The sequence below is a fragment of the Podarcis erhardii genome (genome assembly GCF_964252035.2).
Source record: "Podarcis erhardii genome assembly, chromosome: 7".
Taxonomy (NCBI): domain Eukaryota; kingdom Metazoa; phylum Chordata; class Lepidosauria; order Squamata; family Lacertidae; genus Podarcis; species Podarcis erhardii.
Window position 1 is genome coordinate 76,619,499 of NC_138511.1, and position 15,942 is coordinate 76,635,440.

Consider the following 15,942-nt stretch of genomic DNA (forward strand, 5'->3'; position numbering starts at 1 on the left):
ATTCCTGACTTTACATGCCCATGGAGCCCTATGGAAGGAAAGGGGCTTACTCACTTCTAGAGGAAGCCAGGTGGCACATCCACAAGCCCTGCTGGACCTTCTAGACGCGGTATGGGAACCTGAAGCTGTAGCAGTTGTTCATTGCTATGGGCATAAAACTGGACCAGGTGAAGTAGCAAGGGGAAATCAACTGGCAGATAAAGTGGCCAAGGAGGCAGCCTGGGAACCAGTTTCTGCCTCGATCATCGGAGCATTGGTCCCAGAAGAGATCCTGGGCTCTACTGATAAGCCAACTTATACCAAGCAGGAAAGGGACACCGCAGTCGCCCAAAAGTTGGTATTTTCTGAAGAAGGGTGGTACCTTACCCCAGATGACAGGATATGGGTCCCAGAGTCCCTATCCTGGCAAGTAGTCCAGAGATACCACGAGTCCACCCATGTGGGACCAGACGCCACGACAAAGCACCTGGAAAAGTGTTTTTATATAGCCAATCTTTATCAACTAGTGTCTCAAACCTCCAGGAAATGCCTACTGTGCCAAAAGAATAATCCCAGAGCCGGACCATTGGCTCCCCCGGGGATCCAGCATAGTGGCACCGCGCCCATGGAGGACCTTGTAATGGATTTCACTGAATTGCCCCGTTGTGGACTGTATCACTATCTTTTGGTAGCAGTCTGTACATATACAGGATGGGTTGAAGCTTGGCCCACTAAGACTGAGAAGGCAACTGAAGTAATCAGATGCCTGCTGCAAGAGATCATCCCCCGCTATGGTCTGCCTCGCTCAATAGGGTCTGACAATGGACCAGCCTTTGTCCATTCAGTGTTGCAGGAGTTGGCTAAGGCACTACAAATCAACTGGAAGTTGCACACGGCATACAGACCCCAGAGTTCAGGAAAAGTTGAAAGAATGAACCGAACTCTAAAGAATCAGCTATCCAAGCTGACCCAGGAAACTGGGTCTAATTGGGTGACAATGTTACCTCTGGCATTACTCAGGGTCCGCAGTCTCCCATTAAGACGGACCCATCTGTCACCCTTTGAAATTGTGTTTGGGAGACCGGTCCCATATGTCAGAATGTTGTCTCCACATGCTGGTCAGGATATGCAATTGAATAATTATGTCCAGTCATTCTCCCGAGTTCTCTTTTGTCTCAACAGGTGGACCCAGGCTCGCACCCCCTGTGTGTTGACTGCATCAGTTCGAGCCAGGTGATGATGTGTGGGTAAAAGATTGGGCACGGACGCCACTGCAGCCGTGCTGGAAGGGACCTTACACCGTCCTGCTCTCCACACCCACCGCCGTGAAAGTTGCTGGCATCACCCCTTGGGTCCACCACACCAGAGTGAAAAGAGCTGCTACAGATTGGACTGTGCAACTAAATCCTGATCAACCCCTTCGGCTGACCATCTCCAGACCCTCCGCTGATGACCGCTCTGCTGGTACCACACCGGAGGCTGGTACCTCTACGCACAGCTGAAGAATTGGATGGGAGGGGCACCCGCGGGCAGCGTCCCCAACGTTCCGGTTGTAGAGACTCCCCCCCCCCCCAGCTTACTTCTGCAATTGTGGTTAAGCAGTAAGCAGAGCCCACAGTTGCTTGCTAAATTTGACCAGGCAGGCTAGAGGCCGTTTCCTGCCTTGTGCTTCCTGCTTCAGTAACGCAAGAGAAGAAAGACACGTATAAGAAAAGACACGTATAGGGGAAAGGGGAGGGGGTGCTTAGCTAGCCATATATCCTTATGCCATAAAAGGGAATAAGTTGCAAACTGGTCAGCTGATTGGGCTGCTTGGGGGGAGGCAAATGTGTGTTTTTAGGTATAAGAATGCTTGCTGGACACAGAAATTTTGCAGTCAGACTTTAGAAATGATTCTGCTGACTGTCTCTGCGCAGATTTCAATAAACTCTTTTTCTCCAAAGAAGATTTTGCTTTCCTGGTACTTTTGTTCCCTCCAAGGTCCGGGGATGGCGAGGCTGATGGATCCCTAGGTAAATAAGGCTTCAGCTCACTCTATATCTGTTATAATTCCTCATAGCAATCCCACCTGATCACTACATCTCTGGATATTTGCACTCCTACAGTGGGGGATTCACAGAATCTCCACCTCCTGTTCTAGGTGTTCCAGACTACAACTTCCAAGCTGGCTGGGGCTGATGGGAATTGTAGTCCAAGACATCTGCTGGGTTCCAGTCCATGTAGACATTGCAGAGCATTGGGTCAAACATGCCTAAGGCAGCCTCCCATGTTACTTAGCAATGACCTGGCATCTCAAAGGTGGTTCAGTCATAACTTCTTGAGAATCATTCTATACTGCTCTGTTCCAGAAGCAGGATGGAAGTTCCATGGCAGTTGGAGGCCAGAGTGGAGGGAGGTGTATAAAACTGCCACCCTTAGCAAGAACTGGGTGCTGCTATCCCCATGGTGGGGTGGAGGGTGTCCCTCCTATTCCAGACCTCCCTTGCCAGTTCCCGTCTATCTGTCTAAGGCTGCAGTTGAGGCAAAAGGAAGATTATCTGGGAAGGAAATTGTGGAGATGCCATTCGTGGCCTCGGGTCCTTTCTACAGAAGCACCAGCGTTCTCTTTTCCATGATTAATTTTCTGCAACTTGTCATTGCCCATGCATCTCCCACCTGGACTTCGTATATTGCAGATGTGGACCATTTTGTTATAGGACTCTGGCTCCTCTGCTCAGACAAATATGGATGCCAACCCACAGGAACTCGTGATGGTATGGTATATGGCGGGGTTAGGGAACTGTTGTTAGCTCAACCTTTTCAGCAACCTTGGGGGGTGGCACATGTGGGTGGGGCCAGAGGCAAAAGTGGGTGGGACACCATGTTATCTTTGTACAAGAGCCTAGCTTCTACAGACACCTGCACATCCCTCTCTGACCTCCATCCAGGCATGCAAAAAGGTGTTATCCATTTTTCAGTGACAAATTGCAGCTGGGGGTGGGGGTGGGATATCCAAGAAAGATGCAAACCAGGACCCAGCAGGATGCTGACCTGTGAAGAGAATCTGAAGGCCAGATGGAAAGGGTTGAAGGGCCATATTTTGCCCCTGGGCTTGACATTTCAAACCCTGCCCCAATATATAAGGTGCAACGAAAACCAATATTGTTGTTTTATTAACACATGAAAGTAGACCTGCATCATTTGAGCATGCATTTGAAAGTATGAGAGAGAATGGGGGCAGCATTTTCCTTTGCCAAATAAAAGTCTTGATCAGGTGTGGGGAACAGCCTCAACAAGCATGGCCAATGACTAGGGATGGTGGGAGTTAAGCAACTTCTGGAGGTATGACAGTTCCCCACACTTGCTCTAGAGGTCTGTCCTCAAATGTTTTGCTACTCTAATTAGCTGCAGTATATGGTCTGTCCTCCCAGCATCCCTTGCAATGTCCCAAAGGATGTTGGGGGCACAACTCTTGGATTTCATGGCACTTTGCCAATGCATGTACAAATACTCTGGTCCTGAGCAGCTCGTTCCTACTTTTAAAACTCAAATGCAATCTGGGGCCTTACCCTTTCTGCATTAATGTTGGAGCAGCCATGTCATTGAACTCGATTTCCCTTCAGCCCCAAACAGCATAGCAGGCCAACAGTCAGAGATGAATACCAACATCTGGAAGGCAAGATATTGGCTGCCCCTGCATTGATGTAAGCACCTTGAATTGGGCTCAGAAGCAAATGGGATGCCAGTGCAGATGCTTCAGGATAGGTGTAATATGGGTCCTCCAGTCATCCCAGATGACATTTGGCACAAGTTGCAGCCTCTGAGCCATCTTCAAGGGGAGCCCCACATAGAGTGCATTGCAGTAGTCCAATCTGGAATTTACCAGGAATGGAATGCAGTTACCCAGTCATTTCTGTCTGTAGCTGGCAAACCATCTAGAACTTGAAATAGGAGTGCATACATTTGAATCATACGCGTCTCCAAATAAGAAAGGTACACAAGTTATTCTATTGCACATTATACAATGGGCAAGGTAACTTCTGAGTGTTCCCTGGGAAGAGGGACCATTGGTTAAAGCACACTGCCATTTATAGCTCTGTGGGAGAATCAGGGTCTCCTAACAACTTTCACCATCCTAAATGAACTACACTTCCCAGGATTCTCTGTGGGAAGCCATGAGAGTTTAAAATGGTGTTACGGTAGTTTAAATGTATAGTGCAGATGGGTTCTTACAAAGAGGAATCTGTTTCAATGGGTCTGCTCTTAGTAGGGCCAGCACTGGGATGTAACCCATACTTTTTGACTGAAAATCAATTGTATATTCCATGTGAAGTCACTGAATTTGTTCTTTTTGAAGTAGCACCAAAGGAACAGTAAAGGCCAAATGATAGATCTGACCAATTTCCCCATGAGTACAAACTGATGTGGCTGGGACCAGGCTCTTGCAAGGGGGGAGAAAAGTCTGGGAACTAGCCTCCGTTTTCACAATATCTCTCCTTTTTATCTCTCTCTCCTTATAGTATCCCTGAATATCACCCGGATCTTCATGATACTTGCTCTCATTATGTCCTTCGTAGCTTTGGCATTATCAATGCCATGGGAGTGGATTGTTCGCTGCTCCTCTCCCTTACTTAGCAGGCCTCTGCTTATTTCCATCTTCAGCTTCATTGCAGGTATCATGGAAAGTGCATAAATATACATATGACAAAGTTGTAATTTGTGACAGGCACCGTGAGTTGCAAGGAGCCTCCCTGTTCCCCTCAAGGAGCTGCAATTCCCAGAGTTCCCTGGGAAGAGGGATTGATGGTTAAACCACTCTATGAACTGTAGCTCTGTGAGGCATATAGGAGTCCCCTGAGGACTCCCAGAATTCTTTGGGGGAAGCTATGTCTGTTTAAAGTGGTATGACAGGGCTTCAAATGCAAGGTGTGGATATCGCCAAAATTGTATCACATAATAATTTCAATCTAATAATAATTTATTAAATTTATTAAATTAAATTTATTATCTTGTCTTTAATATTCTGCTGGGAGCTGCCCAAAGTGGCTGGGGAAACCCAGCCAGATGGGCGGGGTATAAATATCTGGCTGGGTTTCGCCAGCCACTCTGGGCGGCTCCCAACAGAATATTAAAAACACACTAAAACACCAAACTTTAAAAACTTCCCTAAACAGGGCTGCCTTCATATGCCTTCTAAAAGTCAGATAGTTGTTTATTTCCTTGACTTCTAGTTGGAGGGCATTCCACAGGGTGGGCGCCACTACCAAGAAGGCCCCCGCCTGGTTCCCTGTAATCTTGCAGTGACGGAACAGCCAGAAGGCCTCGGAGCTGGACCTCAGTGTCCGGGCTGAATGATGGGGGTGGAAACGCTCCTTCAGGTATACTGGGCTGCAGTTGCGGAGCTGCAAGCTCTGGCTGGGCGGGGGCAGAGAGTGGGGGGCAGCCACGATGGCACCCCAGCGGGATTGTGCCGCCGGGGGTAGTGCACTCCCCCCGCACCCCTGTTCCTCTGACAGTGCTGGGCCAAGGCCGTTTAGGGCTTTAAAGGTCAGTACCAATATTTTGAATTGTGCTTGGAAACGTACTAGGAGCCAACGTAGGTCTTTCAGGACCGGTGTTATGTGGTCTCGGTGGTCACTCCCAGTCACCAGTCTAGCTGGTGATGCAGCTGTTTTTAGGGAAGAGCAGTGAAACATCACTTCCTCCTCTGGGGAGTGGCAGGAATAGTTCGGTACACTATGGCTTCCACAACCACCTCGGTGTATTCAGAGGTCTGCAACTGCTGTCCTTGCTCCTTTGGCCCAGAATTGGTGTCTGACATGACAGCATGGATCTGATTTTGCAGCTCCAGTGACACAGCATGGCTCCTGGCAGTCCTGCTTCCGTGTGTCACTTTCATCCAGGGCTTTATCACCTTCAACAGGCAATCTTCCTCCTTCCTGGGAGCAGCTTGCCTGTGCCACTGTTCCAGGACAGTTGACTCTGCTCTGTTGAGAAATTCCACATCTTGGCCAGTAGCTTGAAATGTGGATAGCTGGACCTCAAGGTGCTGTACCTTCTCCTCCAGTGAGGAAGCCAGCTTGCAGTTGCTGCAAGTGTAGCTTTGTGCCTTTGTTGGGTTTGCTGGATTAAGTTGCTCCCTTGGAGGTGTCCGCAATCCAGAAATCCACACACCCCGCCCCACATTGGTCCTGTCATCAGACCAGAACACAGCATAATCTCATTGAGGGTTTTTGCCAGGCTGCCACAGGTTAGATTCCCCCCACTGGAACTTCCACCAAGCCACCATTTTATTGTGTAGATCTGGAAGCTCAGTGCCAGAGGTGTGATGGCAGCATCACTCCATGGATAGAGGCCAGCAGAGCTCTGTTGGGCTGGCAGAGGTGGGGAGGCCTGTGTCTCATCCAACATCTACCTCACCTCAGTTGCAGCAAATTGGGGAGGGGGAGGGGGAGAGGGTTGGATTTCAGCCTTACCTTTTTGAAAAAGCAGCATTCTAAAACTTTGAGAGTCATGTATAATATAAAGCACATCTTAAAGAGAACAGTTACAGATAGGTAGCCGTGTTGGTCTGCCATAGTCAAAACAAAACAAATTCCTTCCAGTAGCACCTTAAAGACCAACTAAGTCAGTTCTTGGTATGAGCTTTCGTGTGCATGCACACTTCTTCAGATACTTAAAGAGAACAGTTTTGATAATCTTTTTAAATGTTGGCAGAGAATAGGTGAAATTAGCCCCCCGAGAGGCTGAGTTTGAGCCAAGGGGCCATCAGTAAGAAGGTCCTGTCTGTCAGTTTCACAATTTTCCAATCTTTCAGTTCACCCCATTTCCGTTTCAGCTTGTGTTGCTGTTTTTTTAATCATGAAAATTCATGAGCAAACATTTTTGCAAAAAAATTCCCCAAACATAACACATTTGGGTATCTTCTGCCCCTCCTATTAATTTAAGCACTTTCATGCACACTCTGCCTCAAAATTATACTTAGGGACCATGCATTAGAGTTTAAGAATTCCCCCTCTTTCAGGTCTCTAAAAATATCACACAGAGGCCAGAGGTGGGGAACCTGTGGCCCTCCAGATTTTGTTGGACTTCAGCCCCCACCAGCTCCAGCCAGCATGGCCCACAGTCAAGGATTATGGGAGCTGGAGTCAAACAACAGATTTCTCAATCACTTATCAAAATGGAATTCTAAGTATCTCCTTTGTATTTTGTAGCAATCTGTTCGCTAATTGCTGTGGTGGTATTTGGGGTCCAAGTTGATCGGAAGTCAGATTCTGCACATCCTTCTGGGAAATTTGCTTTTTACTTAAGCTGTTTCACCTCTGCTTTTTCCTTCTTGGCAGGTAAGTATCAGTGGGGGGCTGCTGCTGCTGCTGCTTCCTCCTCCTCCTCTTCTTCTTCTTCTTCTTCTTCTTCTTCTTCTTCTTCTAATTTATATACTGCCCTATATACAGAATAAAATCACAATATAAATCATAATATAGAGACCTCACCCTTAATTATATTCCTTCCACCTTGTAGGAAACTGTGTTGCTCACTGTGGTGGAATTGAGAAGTCTAAGACTTTGACTTTTTGCTTTATCTGTGCCTTCTCTTTCCTGTGCTTCTAGTTTCAGCATTCCCCATGAAGAAGGATTGATTGTTAAACTACTCTGGGAGCTGTAGCTCTGGGAGAGGAATAGCTCTCAGCACCCTTAACAAACTACAGCTCCCAGAATCCTTTGGGAGAAGCCATGCCTATTTACAGTGGAATGATACTGCTTTAAATAGATGGTGCGAATGTGGCCTTGAGCATAACAAGGAGCCCATTGTATACCTTTGACACTGTACCTATTTATAACTCACAGGGGGCTCTTTCCTTGGGCATAAGTGTTCTGAAATGGAGAAATGTACCTGTGCAGATCATCTTTATTTTAGTGGGGCTTGAGCAGGAGATTTTCCTAATGGATTGTTGCCAATCATGCATGCTTATTGGTCTGCTATGTGGTTCCCTTGTTGTTGTTTAGTCGTGTCCGACTCTTCATGACCCCATGGACCAGAGCATGCCAGGCACTTCTGTCTTCCACTGCCTCCCGCAGTTTGGTCAAACTCATGTTCGTAGCTTCGAGAACACTGTCCAACCACCTTGTCCTCTGTCATTCCCTTCTCCTTGTGCCCTCAATCTTTCTCAACATCAGGGTCTTTTCCAGGGAGTCTTCTCTTCTCATGATGTGGCCAAAGTATTGGAGCCTCAGCTTCAGGATCTGTCCTTCCAGTGAGCACTCAGGGCTGATTTCCTTCAGAATAGATAGGTGTGATCTTCTTGCAGTCCGTGGGGCTCTCAAGAGTCTCCTCCAGCACCATAATTCAAAAGCATCAATTCTTTTGTGATCAGCCTTCTTTATGGTCCAGCTGTCACTTCCATACATCACTACGGGGAAAACTATAGATTTAACTATACGGACCTTTGTCGGCAAGGTGATGTCTCTGCTTTTTAAGATGCTGTCTAGGTTTGTCATTGCTTTTCTCCCAAGAAGCAGGGGTCTTTTAATTTCGTGACTGCTGTTACCATCTGCAGTGATCATGGAGCCCAAGAAAGTAAAATCTCTCACTGCCTCCATTTCTTCCCCCTCTGTTTGCCAGGAGGTGATGGGACCAGTGGCCATGATCTTCGTTTTTTTGATGTTGAGCTTCAGACCATATTTTGCGCTCTCCTCTTTCACCCTCATTCAGAGGTTCTTTAATTCCTCCTTACTTTCTGCCATCAGAGTTGTGTCATCTGCCAGTGATTGCTGTCTCATTTTTGCATCTGCCTCTGACTGCTGCCCTGGCAACTGAGGGGGGCAATGCCATGTGATGTGCTCATGCCATGCATGCATGCATTCTGTGCAATGTGCCGACGTCACTCACACATGCCGTGCAACGTTCTGACATGTCATGCACAAGGTACATGAACACACCGTACTGCCTGCACATTTGGCATGCACACGGTTGCTGCAGAATATTGAGGGGGCCCAGTCCCCTCCTTGAAATTTTTTTGGGGGGACCTCAGCTCCCCTGCCCTTCCCCCAGATGGCACCCCTGCTACATGTGAAGAACGGCTTCTGCTGATGTTTCCAAGCAGTTGCTATTTTAGGATGGGATTCAATCACATACCAGCAAGTTCAATAAAAGCTGGTCTGGAGTTCTTTTGCGACAAATCGGCTTCTCCCGAAGACCAGACTTTTGGTGATAAGAAAATTGATGGGCAAAATGCAGCATAAACATAGAATCATAGAACTGTAGAGTTGGAAGGGACCACGAGGGTCATCTAGTCCAACTTCCTGCAATGCAGGAATCTTTTGCCCAACATGGGGCTCAAACCCACAACTCTGAGATTAAGAGTCTTATGCTCTACCAATGGAGCTCATCTCAGCTCCCTGCTAACAAATCAGCATAAATGCTAACTCAGTAGCCAACATCACCTGATCTCCTTGAAAACAAATCTGGATAAATGTCCTCCCTCCAGTTGCTGGGAATATCAAGTGGGCTCTTGTGCTTGAGGGTTTCTCCTAGGCCTCTGATCCAGCACACCTTTTCTTACTTCTTTATGCTCAATACACAGTTCATCTGGAAGTGCCCTGAGTGTCCCTCGCAATTTCTAATGGAAAGACATTATTATGCACAGCGCAAAAGAGGAGAATGTGAGACCTCCTTCACGTTATAAAATATTTCAGTTGCTATGTTTGCATGTGGTAATGGGAGCTGCCACGTTAACTGGAATACGGAAACTTAAGGAGAAGTAAGTTCTGGTGTAATTCAACCACCACATAGGCGGTTGGGTTTTATAGTAATGCTGGTTTTTTGTTCTTTATGTAATAAAAGAAAGCAAAAGAAACACTTTCCAATTTCTTTTTGCTGCTTTCTCTTCCAGCTGTTTACAGTGGTTTGGTCCACAAGTTTTCACTCTGGGAAGTTGCAAGCTCAGGCCGCGTTGAAGATACACAAAAGCCGGATGAGACAGCCTAGAAGCCAAGGCCTGCAAGCTCCATCGCTCTCCAAAGTGGACTCTAAACCCCCAGATCTATTTGCTCCATGGACATGTGAGGCTGTGAAGTGACCTCAAGCAGTTCAGATCACAATCTTCATCTCCTTTGAGATCTCCTCTGCCTGGACTCATTATGACATGGCAATCCATTGGAAAAACTTCTTTTTGCCTACAACACTTTGGGCACTGCTGAGTAATCCCTTTGTGTTTCAGTGCTGCTCGGTAATCCTGGAAAGATCGTTACTTGGGGAGATATTTTTCCTCTTCAGTGAAATACCCCTCTCCCACCTGAACTCTTCTCTTTGTTAAAATCAGTCAATATATTTCTCTTGGCAGAACTCATATGGACACATATTTCTAATGTTTAGATTGCATTATATTTTATAAATATAATTCTCAGGCATGTGGTTCATTGTATGGTTCATGTATGTGCAATTTCAGTTTTTAATGGTGTGCTATTTTGAAATTTGCAATTAACATGCAAACACCACGTCACTAGTGCAAGCACTTTGCCAGTTCCCATGCAGTCTATCTACCCATAGGAGCCAACTCCTAACAGCTGTGGTGCCTTCGCCCCTTCAATAATTGTTGAATTAGGAGCTGGGAAAGCAGGGTTCAAATCCCCACACGGCCATGAAGCTCTCTGGGTCACCTTGGGCCAGTCCCTGCCTTTTAGTCTAACCTACCTTGCAGGATTTTAGTGGGGATTAGTTGAGGAGGGGGAGAACCATGTATACAACCTTAAGCTCCTTGAAGGAAAAGATGAGATATAAATGCAACAAACAAATATGGATGGGCGGATTCAGTTGGTTCCTATTTTATTGTGGAAACCCATAATTGCGTAGCGAGTTCCCACCTCCCCCTGGTGGAAATAAAGACACATGACACAAATATTTAGGTTAATGGGCAAAAAATGGCCACAACTTTATTGGTTACAGGAATGAGCGGTATTGGCTTAGGCATTGGTCCTAACCGAATATCCAGCTTCAGCCCGAATGCTTGAAGACCGGGAAGAGTTAATCACCAGTAGGGGGAGTCCTGCTGATGCACATCAACTAGGAACTCCCCTGGGGTCACCACTCGGGGGCATGCCTTAGGCCCTCACCTCCATAGTCTTCGGACAGGGCCATGACCCCCGGAATCCTTTACCGGACTACCCTTTGATATTCGGGGGAGGTGATGGCGCTTCCTCCTCCCTTCATCTACATGACAATACTCCTACCAATGCCCAACTGCCACTCGAGAAAGCACAAAAATCCCTTAAGCACAGCACGTGAAAACAGACGGAGAAAACAAGGCAGCTAAACCCAATGAGCTGAGGCGGCAAAAGAGGGAGATCCCTGGCCATGCCAGTGTGCTATTGAGCAAGCCATGTCCCCCCCCCCCAGCGGATGACGCAGCCAGGGATCCCCTCAATCGTGCGGAGGCTGAGAGCCAGCCCCTGTGCACATGGAGAAGGTGTGAAGCCCACAACTCCACCTCCTCTCGAGTTTGGAAGTGGTTTTAAAAAACCCTACAACAATATGTAGCCAGAAATACAACCTCCTTCAAAATTCTCACTTTTCCAACTGCTGCAATGCAGTTCTCCAGTCCAATAATAATAATATTTTTAAAAAATGGATACCTTAGGGGAAAGTGTGAAAATAACATACAAAAAAATGCATTATGTTCAGGGAAATGTGTTTGCAAAAAAGGGGGGGGAGGGAGGGAGGGAGTCTGTATATCCTGAGCCTTTCACACGAAGTTGCCTGGTTGAATTTCCAAGAGAACTATAGTCCAGTAAATGAGTCAAAACTGATCCATTGAATTGTGGAGAACTGAACTTCAGCTCAGAGGAAACGAGAAGCCAAGGGGAACTGAAATGGACAGATTCGTCCAATACTGAACTTCTAGCTACTCCCAGAGGAAGGTTCTCTCCCACCCCGTTCAAAGGTTCCATTTCAGTTGAAAGAACGGAACAGAGGGATCCAGTAGAAACCGTTTGAGGTGCATGTTGTCCGGTGGAAACTGGATCTCAGTGATTTCCTTAGAGCCTCCTGGGGTGACCTCGCTAGCACCACCACTACCCTCCCAGCCTCTTCAGGCTGCTGCCAGCACCAAAGATCAGGAGAAGGAACCCCACCATGCTTCTCTACAGGGGAATTAGCTGCCTCCTTTCCTGCATCAGTTTTGTGCTTCTCTTGGTTGCTCAAGCATCCTCTGGGTGGGCAGTGCACGAAACAGATATTCTGGAAGCCTCATACACTGGTTTATGGACCACCTGCACAGAAGACGGCTGCAGTTTCTTGGCTATCAGAGAATGTACAGTATGCCTGGGTTGGGCTGGGTGACGTTGGGTTCAACAAATATTGCCGCTGTTGTTTCCCTCAGGCTTTGAATTCCTCTTTCCACATCCACACATACTATGGGTGCTGCTGCTACTAATAATAATAAATAATAAATTTTATTTATACCCCACCCTCCCCAGCCAAGACCGGAGCAGCTAACACCAGGTATAAAAACAATTGATTAAAATACAACTTAAAAACAAGATTAAGTACATTAAAATAAAGCCTCGTTTCAGTAGAAACTCAAAAACTTTTTGGGGATGAAAACGTCAAATCTTCACCAAGGCCAACTATCCAGACTGGCCCTACATGGGCCAGAAAAAAAGCCAGGGAAGTCCCCAAATAGGAGTTCCATCACAGAAGGAGAAAGGGAAAGAGGAGAAGGGGATCAAGTTGATACCAAGCCAAAGGCCTGGTGGAACAACTCTGTCTTACAGGCCCTGTGGAAAGAAATCAGATCCCGCAGGCCCCTGCTCTCATGAGACAGAGTATTCCACCAGGCCAGAGCCAGTGTTGAAAAGGCCCTGGCTCTGGTTGAGGCTAATCTGACTTCCTTAGGGCCCAGGACCTCTAGTGTGTTGCTATTTGTGGACCTTAAGGTCCTCCGCGGGGCATACCAGGAGAGGCGGTCCCGTAGGTATGAGGGTCCTAGTGACTTGTGACAGAAAAAAAAGATGGCTTCCCTCATAGATACAGCTAAAAATGTTTTTGTTATTTGTTTTAAAGAACAAACAAATAAGGAAATGAAAAAGGAAAACCCAGAAGGCTCTTAGACTGACTCTCTGGGTTTTATAGTTGCTTGGGGTTTTTTGTACAGATTTTTTAGGATATTATTATTATTATTATTATTATTATTATTATTATTATTATTATTATTATTTTCATTTCTATACTTTATATTTTTCAGAAAAATCTCAAAGCAGTTTACAGCATATTAAACATCAATAAAAGAATGGAGAATCAAACATTTCTGAAGGAAATTCTGCCATTCAACAGAATGGGCTGGCCAGTCTATTCATGTTCAAAGCACATGAGCTGGATTAAGATCATTCCCTATACATCCCTGACTGGATCCTGCCCATGTTTACTCTGACTAACTGATATGATCGACATTTGCTATTATTATACAATCACGAAGGTGCTTTTATTGCAGAAAGTGCTTTACTATGTCATTGCAAATCGCTGTTGCCATTATTATTCCACTATTCATTTTTCTCTGCAACCATAGCAGCTGAACGAGCGCAGCTCTGTGAGGGGGATAAGGGGTCTCCAGACAACTTCCAACACCCTTCCAACTACAGCTCCCAGAAATCTGAGAGGCGTGGGGAGAGAAGCCATGACTGTTTAAAGTGTTTTGTTGCACTTTAAAAGCATGGCGTGAATATGGCCCTATAATTTAATTGTCGCAACCTAACATTGTGGCACGCTCTTGAGTCCCTCCTGCAAAAGCACTGATGATCTGGAGGCATCCATAAATTTCATATCCTTTTATTCCCAGTCACAGAATTTGGGTTGCAGAAAGGAGAGACTTTCTCCATGTTTCCTGAGTGCCGTTGTTTGGGTGGGGAAGAGCTGCCTGGGTCCACCCTCAGCTATTTTTACAGGTCTCTTATTCCACTTTAGTGAAACTGGACGTCGTCCGGAGCTTTATGCTCGTGGCTCTATTTTTTTCCCTTCTGGCCATACTGTGCTCTGTGGAATCGAAGTACTGGATGAACTGCACTGAGGACTTTTTCATGGATGGCCCTATTGCGGCTGTCTTCAGCTTGACCTCAGGTACCAATTTCGAGATGAACCATTTGTGTCCAACTGGGATGTAGCTGCTTTTGGGGACAAAAGCAAGGAAACTGGCGGGGAGCAGGGGGAGCACAAGTACTCGAGAACTGCCTTCCGTAAACAGGACATTTATTTGTCTGTTTATAGCATTTATGCCTGTCTTTCAGCCAAAAAATTTCTCAAGGGTGGCTTACAAACACCAGTTCTAAGATGGCCGGTTCCCTCAGACTCTTGATATAAAAAGACACAACACATGAGGAAATGGGGAATGGGAGGGAGAAGGCAAAGGCAAACTGCTAAATGTCATAACTGCTAGCTCCTAGGGGCTGAGGCTGTTTCGGCCCCCTCATCAAATTATTATTATTATTATTATTATTATTATTATTATTATTATTATTCCCTGCCTCTCAGTCGAACCTACCACATGGGGTTGTTGTGAAGAGTATATGAGGAGAGGGAGAACCATGTATTCCACCTTGAGCTCCTTGGAGGAAAAAGGTGGGATAGAGATGCAATAAATGAATACATAAATGCTAACCTGCTGTCCTGGGCTCCATTAGGAGGAAGGGAGGGGTATAAATTGGATAGCTAAATAAAGAACCACAGCATACCAGGGAGAATAGTGTGTGAAAATCATCCATTCACCACGAGCACTGTTGCATTTGCAGGACTAACCAAATATAATATTTGAATGGACCCTAATCCGCTGTTTCTTGTAGGGATCTGTGTGCTGGTCGCTGTGGTGGTATTTGATAACTCCGTCCGCGAGACAACAGAGCCTCAACTGCAGGACCCTTCTGCAAAATGGGCTTATTTCCTAAGCTGTGTTGTCTGCGCCCTTTGCTTGGGGACAGGTAAATGCAAAGGCTATAATTTAGAGTAGACCCATTGAAATTAATGGCCTTACATTAGCCATTAATTTATTCCAGTGGGTCTGCTCTAAGAAGAACTGGCCACAATTCATATAGAGATAGAGGTTCCAACTTTCTCCCTAAGATCTCAGGTTGGGTTACAACCATTAAAACACAGTATTGAAAACAGTTTTAAAAACAACAAAAATTTACAATCGGAGAAAGCAGGTGGGTCGTAAAAATAAGGTCCATATAGTTAAAGCTATGGTTTTCCCAGTAGTGATGTATGGAAGTGAGAGCTGGACCATAAAGAAGGCTGATCGCCAAATAATTGATGCTTTTGAATTATGGTGCTGGAGGAGATCCTTGAGAGTCCCATGGACTGCAAGAAGATCAAACCTATTCATTCTTAAGGAAATCAGCCCTGAGTGCTCACTGGAAGGACAGATCCTGAAGCTGAGGCTCCAATACTTTGGCCACCTCATGAGAAGAGAAGACTCCCTGGAAAAGACCCCGATGTTGGGAAAGATGGAGGGCACAAGGAGAAGGGGACGACAGAGGATGAGATGGTGGGACAATGTTCTCGAAGCTACCAGCATGAGTATGGCCAAACTGCGGGAGGCAGTGGAAGACAGGAGTGCCTGGCGTGCTCTGGTCCATGGGGTCACGAAGAGTCGGACACGACTAAACGACTAAACAACAAGTGTCAAAAGCCAGGGTAAAGGGGTGTGTTCGGTGTTCACTGAAACCTGTATAATGAAGGTGGCCAGACACACCTCCGTGGGGAGGGAATGCCACAGGCTAGGGGTTGCCACAGAGAAGGCCCTTTCCAAGACCACACCCACGCACATCTGAGGAACTGCCAAGAGGGTTAACTCTGCCAGTCTTAGCATCTGAGAAGATCTGGAGGGATGGAGGTGGTCTTTCAGGTATCTGAAAGGAGACGTTCAGAGTAACCAGGTCTCATGTTTTGACTCAGAGTTTCAGCATCTTGGGAGGGGCTTGTCATGCTGAAAAGTCAGGA

General features: G+C 46.4%; 2 protein-coding genes across 2 annotated transcripts in view; both read left to right on the plus strand.

Moving 5' to 3' along the window:
* The window catches only part of LOC309345985 (uncharacterized protein), a 28,777-nt gene extending 18,406 nt beyond the window's left edge, over window positions 1–10,371 (plus strand). The window contains exons 4-6 of the mRNA XM_081869534.1: window positions 4,479–4,631; window positions 7,173–7,301; window positions 9,851–10,371. Of these exons, the coding sequence (XP_081725660.1) occupies window positions 4,479–4,631; window positions 7,173–7,301; window positions 9,851–9,945 (377 nt within the window). The 3' untranslated portion in view covers window positions 9,946–10,371. The remainder of the gene's footprint in view (window positions 1–4,478; window positions 4,632–7,172; window positions 7,302–9,850) is intronic.
* A 1,506-nt stretch (window positions 10,372–11,877) lies between these two features.
* The window catches only part of LOC309346111 (uncharacterized protein), a 6,195-nt gene continuing 2,130 nt past the window's right edge, over window positions 11,878–15,942 (plus strand). The window contains exons 1-3 of the mRNA XM_081869811.1: window positions 11,878–12,265; window positions 13,915–14,067; window positions 14,787–14,921. Of these exons, the coding sequence (XP_081725937.1) occupies window positions 12,088–12,265; window positions 13,915–14,067; window positions 14,787–14,921 (466 nt within the window). The 5' untranslated portion in view covers window positions 11,878–12,087. The remainder of the gene's footprint in view (window positions 12,266–13,914; window positions 14,068–14,786; window positions 14,922–15,942) is intronic.